Genomic DNA, 8,197 nt, shown 5'->3' with positions numbered 1-8,197 from the left:
CATGTACAGCTATAGCATTCTTTTTGAAATGTCATACGTGAAGACCGCACAACGCTTGTCTGAGTACCAAAAAACCTACAGATGGGGAGGAGTGGAGAATGCGGCAGATTAAGTTTGAACAATTTGGGGAAAAGTATATAACCGTCTTCGGGATATGTTATTATTTTCATTCCAGCAGGGCTATATGGGAGCTGAGGTAATATTAAGGGTCCTTAGGAGAGGCTTATTCCCAACAGCATAGTGTGTTTGTTTGTGTGTTGGATGTATGGTGTTTGCAACTTCCCTCTATAAGTCATTTGTGTACATACTGTAAATTATTGGTTTTCCTGTTGTACACCAATTGTTGCCATGCCTGCAGGCGTTAATAAGACACTGGATCATATATATGAAACCGGCCTCTAACGTGCTGTGGCTAACAGCATTGTATCCTCCTTGAAAATGTGGGCAAACTCGCATCCTACGCTTCGCCAACACGTGATCGCCCTCTTTGACAACGTTCCAACCGTTCAAACAACGGTTCGAGTTGGGTTTCACCGTTTCGTTCTGACCACCCCACGCGGAGCTCGAAAAAAGTAAATAAATATAAGGTGACACACAGCCAAATCTAGTTAATCATTTATGAACCCGGAGAAGGTGATAGAACACACAAACCATATGAGAAAAATTATATTGACCTTCATATATTATGCGAAGCTATAAACAAAGTAGATGCATGCCTGAAATACCCATACCCAATAATTAAGTTCAAATCAACTGAAGCTGGGATGAATCTGCTGGAAAGAGGACACCTATGTGTTTGCCCCCATGCAAAATAAGAGAATGGTAAGAAACCACTTTTTTTCCGAAATAAGTAATACAATTTGCATCTTCACTTCAAGTTTGGCCTTTCCCTGGTTTATACACTACAAATAAAATATGCAACATATTCTGGAGGTCTTCTCAGCAAGGAGATTAATGTATCAATTTATGTACAACTAGATACCCAGTAATATATCTGCAACGTCAACCCACATTTTTGCATGTTTGATCTATAGGATTAAATCATTAACATAAAGTGGGTGAGAGTAGGTCTCCCTGTTTTGGGAGCCAACCAGTTCTGAGGTCATTCACCTGAACTCTGGCAACAACTGGTGACTTATAAAGAGCTTTGATTGCATCATGGAATTTTTCATAAATATCTATTTTAAAGGTCTCTAATTAATACAGACAATGTTCACTATTTATAAACCCACAGAACTCAACAAGCATGTATACATACACACAGAGGCCTATATGTATGTATGTGTATGTAGGTTTTCACAGCCTTTCAACTCTGCCACCAATTAATTATTTTCATATGAGGCTGAGAAGAAAAGGGACAGTCCTGAAATTCAAGGATATACAGTACAGTTCACATGTACAAATTATTTAAAGTGAAGTGTAAATGGAGGAGACTGAGGCATGGATACATTGTAAATATATGACATAACAACATTACCCAGACATTTATGTCAAAGGTTAAAGCAGAAAATGGTCCATTACTTGGCTGTGTGATATTGAATTTCAAGAGGACCAACAGTGCTTGACCGGTTAAATTAATTATCATGTAAGCTTATAATCAGATGCTGCCGGAAGAACTTTTGTCATGTAGGGATTCCTCTAACTGTGACCGTTTACGTTTTTTAACAAGGGGCGCGCGCGTGTGCGTGCGTGCGTGCGTGAGTGTGTTGTGTGGTGTGCGTGTGTGAACTGCGCGCCCCTGTCACGAGCAAGGGAAAAGGGAAATCGTTTTGGGTCCATTTAGGTCTGGATGCATCCTTTAGTTGTTAACAGGAAAAGAGGAAAACGCGCTTTTCTTTTTCTCAGTTTCACCCCGCACATCCTCGCCGGGTTCTGATGACTGAGTCAGAGCTTCCCACTTCCTCAGCACGCGCACCTGAGTTTGTCCCGTTTACTTACGGAGTTCTAACTTTTCCACTTTCTTTCTTTCTCTCGCGCTTCTGTACTCATCATTAACACCTCAAACACGAGCATTTAGTATTAAAATAATCGGCTAAACCTTCGCAGGACTGGAGAAGTGGAAATGAAGAGAGATTTTACGTGTTTCTGTCGGATTTGGTTTGGGATCGCTGCTGCTTCAGGTGAGTGGAAAGACGCATCATTATCTCAGTTCTGTAGTGCGCTGAAGAAGTTTTAATATGGGGTGGGGAGGTGGTGGTGGGTATCCCTACTTATTTCAGTCACTTATGACCGTTTTATTTTAATCTAAAGTCAATTGCCATTGGTTCTCTCTTAATCATTTACGAATAACATTCAAAGAAAGTTTTAGTCATGAATTATAAATTATATTTCATAGCCTGTGTTCTAACAGTCCATAATTAGCCTGTTGTTCTGAAAAATAAACACAAAACAATAACTCTATAACTCTGTTTTCGATCTGGAATTTATGTTTTCTGTTTTCTAAAGTCTGACTTTGTTTGCTTTCTGGAAAATAATGGGCAAACAGCGTTGGCTTGGGACCACGATGTGTATAACCACTAATTAATTAGAATGAATGAAACGGTGTAATTATATTAATTATAGTCGATCGAACGGATGAAACTGTGTTATTGTAGTAATTTTATAGAACGGATGGAATGGTTTTATTCCAGTTGACTCCGTTAGAATAATAGTCACTAGAGGGAGTCTTAGCTTGCGTCCCAAATTGCACCCTTTCACATTTATAGTGCTCTGCTTTTGAACAGAACGTAATTGGCCCAGTCAATGGTGAGCCAGTGGTGTATATAAGGAATAGCATGTGATTTAGGACATACTTAATGTGGTGTCAATAGGAGACAGAGATTTGGATGTGAAGATAATTGGTAGTCATTAATAAACAAAACCCAGGCCATAGGGCCCTGGGTTGCACATACTCACTGTCACGTAGCTGCTGTGTCTGCATTAGATGGGTCATCGCGACCACAAATTCCCATGTGATTCCCGGAGCACAAATTGTCTCAGGTCTGCTCAGAGCAGATGGATTGATGCCGGACAGCGTTGCCTAGTCTTGTGCTCTGGTAATTTATTGTGGTAGGTCTGGCACATACAAACTCTGTGACAGTTGTTGGTAGAGAAATGTGCTCTCCTCCGGAATGTGTGTGGCAGAGAATAGTTCCTTGTTGAGCCAGTAGTGTGACAACAGAACAGCTTGGTGAGATGTGCATCAAAGAACACATATCCAGCTTTGGCTCTGCTAAACTTGCTGGGGTCTTGCAATAATTCACAAAATTGGGTAAATAAAAATGTTAATAAAAACAAAAGGAATCTGATATGTATCAGACTTGCTTTCAGAGGATTTTAAAACTGCGCTCCAGTTTCTGGTAATGAAGGGTGTTAGGAAGCCAAGCGGTTTGAGCACTGGGCTAACAACCAGGCCCAACATCAAGATTCCCCAAGCCCAGGACAGGATACACCACCTATGAATGAAATATCCGAAACAGAAATACCCATGGTAATATTAATAGATTTTCATCAGCTTAATTGTACACTCAAAATATGAGTGAAATTTAACGTGCAATTCAGGTAAAAAAAATTAAAAATAACTCTTGATCCAGAAATCAATATTATTCTCAAAAACCTGTCTCAATGATTGACCCTGTGTTTAGTAATTTGTGGTCCCTCCCCTGAAACTGACAATATTTTTCATATCCTTAACTTCATATCTGCATACAGGCCTTTCTCTGCAAATAACCAGGGGCCCAGCGTGCAGAACCCTATTGACTAATATGTTGGGGCCCCAGCGTGCAGGACCCTATCGGCTAATATGTTGGGGCCCCAGCGTGCAGGACCCTGTCGGCTAATATGTTGGGGTCCCAGCGTGCAGGAAACAGTTGGCTATTATCAAGGGGGCCTGTGCAAATGTTGACTTTTAGTCCATGTTTGCCCGTCCCATGGGCCCTCATGCACTTAAAGGGCCTGACCCTATGCATCTGCTCTTTTACAGCAGGTTTTCAGTCTGTCCTTCGTCAACAGCTGTTGTCTAATCAATAAGGAATAACTTTAACAGCCGCTCTGGCCAGAAGGAACACATTTCACTGTGAGATGCTCAGCTAAGGGTTAACGCACTGCGCTCCTCACAACTTAACTGAAGGCATATTGAAAGAGAGACATATGTGTGTCAAGTATTTCTGGAGTGACCTGTTGAGGTGTTCGTTGGCCTTTTAGGCGCAGCTGTTCAGTGCCATTCCATGGAGAATAACCTTCAGAAAGGTTACTACACTGTAACTCGCATGTTCAGCTACGGCACACATTCATATCACATGGCTTAAACACACACGGGCTAATACATACCAGTGCTGTGCAGTCAGCTGTTTGTTCACCTGAACCCGCTCATGGTTGCCAATCACTTTGCAGCCAGCCAACTATACTGGAATGGGCTGCGTTGTGGATAGTTGAGGATAACTTAGACATTTATTATAGAGAGGCACATATGTTGGACAGAAGTTGATTGCTAAACAATACCAAGTAAACAAATATGGTTTCAGAAAAGTCAATAAGTCACCAGGAAATATAAATAGATTGATAGCTAGAGCAACAGTGTCTCATAATGATTTACAAATGATGTTTTGGCTGTTGACAGACGGGCAGAGTTTTGCCCTGACATGAGTAATTGAGTGCAATATGAACTGGAGCCAACTGTGTCTGTCATTTTGGGGGAATTGATATGGGAGGAAGAACAACTGTCATCCCATCTTGGCATCAGGTTCCACTGATACCACACCCTTTTTTTTACTGACAGCAGAACTTAGCCAATAACCTATTGGCAATAGGGTTGTTTAGAGCCAACACAAACAGGGCATCACCCTGTTTGTGTTGGCTGCTGAAGACACCTTCTCTTTAATCAGCGGTACTGAAAAATTAAATTCTTCAACTGTCCTGGTTCCCATGAGTCCGACATCCACAGCATATTTAGTGACCCTAAACACTAATGTGCCGGGCTCTGCAGAATTTAACGGCGCATTATTTACACACACTGTCTCTCTCTCTTCCTCTAATCTATGCTGTAATGAGTCACGACAGCATGTCAGCCATTTACAGGAGGATATTTGGATGTCAAAACAGAACACAGACTAAATCTTCTCCATTTGACTGAGGCTCTGTTAAGCCCAGCACTCCTCCTGCCCTAAATCCCCTTCAGTTGAATGAGGCCCATCTAAGCCCAGCTCTTCTCCAACCCAGGGAGTAGAGTACATATTGCCTTTAGCCTTCAGCAGGGTGTTTTCTGTACGCATACTTCTTCCTGATCTGATCATCCCAGAAACTGAACCCTAGGCTGTGGCTGTTATTCTAGCCCTGTCTCTCCTTTGAGTTAATCTCTCCCTGTCTTGGCCACTCCCCTTTCTCCTCCCTCTCCCTCTCCCCCTCTTTCTCCCTTACTCCACTCTGCTCTCCACTCTCTCGTTGTGTCTCTCCCTTTCTCTCCTCTTCTTCCGCCCCTCCTCGCCTACTCGGTTTTATTTATTGTCAGGGTGTTATTGCTCCAGAGGTTAGGGTTGGTTTAGCCAGTAACAGTCCCTCATTCCTATCAGACCAAAGCATCGAGACAAAGGACTTTGTGGATCACCTCTGTCATTCTCTATCTTCATTCTGTCCTTTCTTTCTCTCTTTGCGTTCCTCTGTGTCTCCCTGTTTCTCAATCTCTCATTCTGTCTGTCTGTCTCTCTCACCGTTATTCCATGTGTGAAGGAAAGGATAAGAACTCGAAAATCCAAATAAATAGTTGATCTTATCTCCTGGCCTTAGTCACTCATCACAGGTGTCCAATAGAAATAGGCCTTGGGTCCACTGGAGAGGGGGTGTAGTGAGGGCTGAATGGACAGTGGACGGTGAAGAGGAAATGTCTCTACAACTGTGAGTTGGCCAGGGGGTCTGTGCACAGTGTGGGGACGGGAACAATGTGCATTTGGTTGTTTTACAATGACATTTTAGTAATTTTGCTGACGCTCTTATTCAGAGGGAACTAAGTTAGTGAATTCATTGAGATTGCTAGGTAGAACCCAGCTGTAGTAAGGGCACCTTCATTTCAGATGTTGTGTTGATTTACAATAGGTTGGTTGGACTGGCTGAGGGATTGGTCTTGGATGGTTGGCTCATTGCTTCCTCCTCGTGCCTTACCACATATTAGTGAACTGTAGCGCTGCTATGTAAAGCCCATACCAACCTGGGTTGAGGCTACATCAATGACACCAATAATCTAGAAGAGTTGGGAAGGCAGGCATTACGATTAACCCAGACCACAATGTTGTCAGGGGCGACAGAGAGACCATATCTGTCAACATGTGGAATCACCAGCAATTGAATAGCCCCCGCCCTCTCTCACACTCTGTCTTTCTCACCCTTTGTCTCTCTCACATTCTCTCTCTCTCTCTCTCACATTCTGTATCTCTCTCTCTCTCTCACATTCTCTCTCTCTCTCTCTCTCACATTCTCTCTCTCACATTCTGTATCTCTCTCTCTCTCTCTCACACATTCTCTCTCTCTCTCTCTCTCTGGCTGTTAGATATGTTTTCTAATGAGAACCAGATGTCAGTTTCTTCCCTCCACCCTTCTGACCCTGACCAACTCCCTATTCCCTTTATAGTGCACTACTTTAGAACAGAGGCCATAGGGAGACCGTGTTATGTTTAGGGCGCTTAGGGGGCTCCAGCCAAAAGTAGTTTACTGCATTTCTGTAGGGCATAGGATGCCATTTTGGACACACCCTCTGTGTTTGAGCAATAAGACGAGCTGTCTACTGGGCCCTGGTATCTAGTGGACCAACAAAAGCAGAAGCATTAGATCAGCTCTGCGTAATGGATAGGTGATTATATGGAATCCTTTAGATTGTTATGGGGTAGGTGAGATTTGTTATGGAACATAATCGTCCCCTAATTGTCCTGTTGGACAAATCAGATCCAATCCTTTCCCATCATGGCCGTTTAACTGACCGGCTGGCAGACTGACTGGCTGCCTCTCTGACTGACTGACTATCTGTCTGACTGACTTATTGATTGTCTGACTAACTAACTTAATGTTTAATTTGATCTCTTATTTTGATCTCTGGATGTCCTTGGAATTTTAGGAAAGCTACCAGAACTTTAGGGATTGAGGATTGGACAGTAATTATTGATGTGTGCTCTAAACATCCACCTGCTTCAGTTTATCCAAAGCAGAAATCAAGTATGACAGTGATTTATGTTTCTGGGATGTACAATGTATGAAAATAGTATTACAGAGACTGGGATTAATAGTATTACAGAGACTGGGATTAATAGTATTACAGAGACTGGGATTAAGGACATTCATTTTTAATTAATCTCCACCATATGACGGATGTGTCTCCGAAACCCTCTGGGTGACAGGTAGCTTAGCACTTACGAGCGCTGGGTCAGTGAAACATGGCTGAATCAAGCGCTGGGTCTGTGAAACATGGCTGAATCAAACCCCAAAGTGGACAAAGTGAAAACCAAGGTGCAAGGTGGGGCCTTGACCCTGTCCCTTGAACCCCGAGTTCTCCAGTGTTTCTGTAGAAATGGTTAATCCCCTTACTCCAGGAGAGAAAGATATGTAAAACACATTTTCAAATGTACTCACCTAATTATAATATTAATAGCATGTAATCGAATCACTCTGTACAGAGAACCTCTTTCTCTTGCCTTTTCCCACCTCTCTCTTTTGCTGAGGTTTCTTTTCAGTTCTCCTCCTCAGTTGTTCCAACAGAGGTGGATACAATCTATATGCAGGCTACGGCTTCTACGCTTGCTAAAACCGCAGAATTTAATAATTGAGCGGAATTATAAAAATCTGCTCAAAGTCAGAATTTTCTAAACAAAATCCAAGGCAAACACAAACACGACTTGGAGCAGTATTACAAAAGAGAACGAAATGGAGACATTACTTAAACAGAGAGTGACTGGGGCCTACGACCAAAAAACAATACTCAACAATGAACCAGTGACAAAGGTGAGCCTAAATACTGTTGAAAACCAATGTAACAGGTGGACTCAATAAACGGGAGACAACGATCGTGGCAACTGGGAACCTGCGGGACTGGATGTGGCGCGTTGGGAACTGGAGGCCTGTGCTGGTGGTGGTGCTGACGTGACTGTGGGATTGGGCCTCTGTATGTAAGACGAGAGAAGCACTGTCTTCTGTGTATTTACAAGAAACTCCTGCAGTAATTTCCAGCATATCTCACATC

The 8,197-nt window shown here is 42.6% G+C and overlaps 1 protein-coding gene across 2 annotated transcripts in view; it reads left to right on the top strand.

The window, feature by feature from the left end:
- The first annotated feature begins 1,753 nt into the window (after positions 1 to 1,753).
- The window catches only part of flt4 (fms related receptor tyrosine kinase 4), a 67,462-nt gene continuing 61,018 nt past the window's right edge, over positions 1,754 to 8,197 (top strand). Inside the window, exon 1 of one of the 2 annotated variants that reach the window (XM_013133599.4) lies at positions 1,754 to 2,120. In XM_013133599.4, the coding sequence (XP_012989053.3) occupies positions 2,063 to 2,120 (58 nt within the window). In that variant the 5' untranslated portion in view covers positions 1,754 to 2,062. The remainder of the gene's footprint in view (positions 2,121 to 8,197) is intronic. The other variant, XM_013133598.4, reaches the window with a different exon arrangement.

The sequence above is a fragment of the Esox lucius genome, chromosome 4 (genome assembly GCF_011004845.1).
Source record: "Esox lucius isolate fEsoLuc1 chromosome 4, fEsoLuc1.pri, whole genome shotgun sequence".
Lineage (NCBI taxonomy): Eukaryota > Metazoa > Chordata > Actinopteri > Esociformes > Esocidae > Esox > Esox lucius.
The sequence above is the reverse complement of the archived record's forward strand: the minus strand, read 5'-3'. Positions and strand labels throughout refer to the sequence as shown.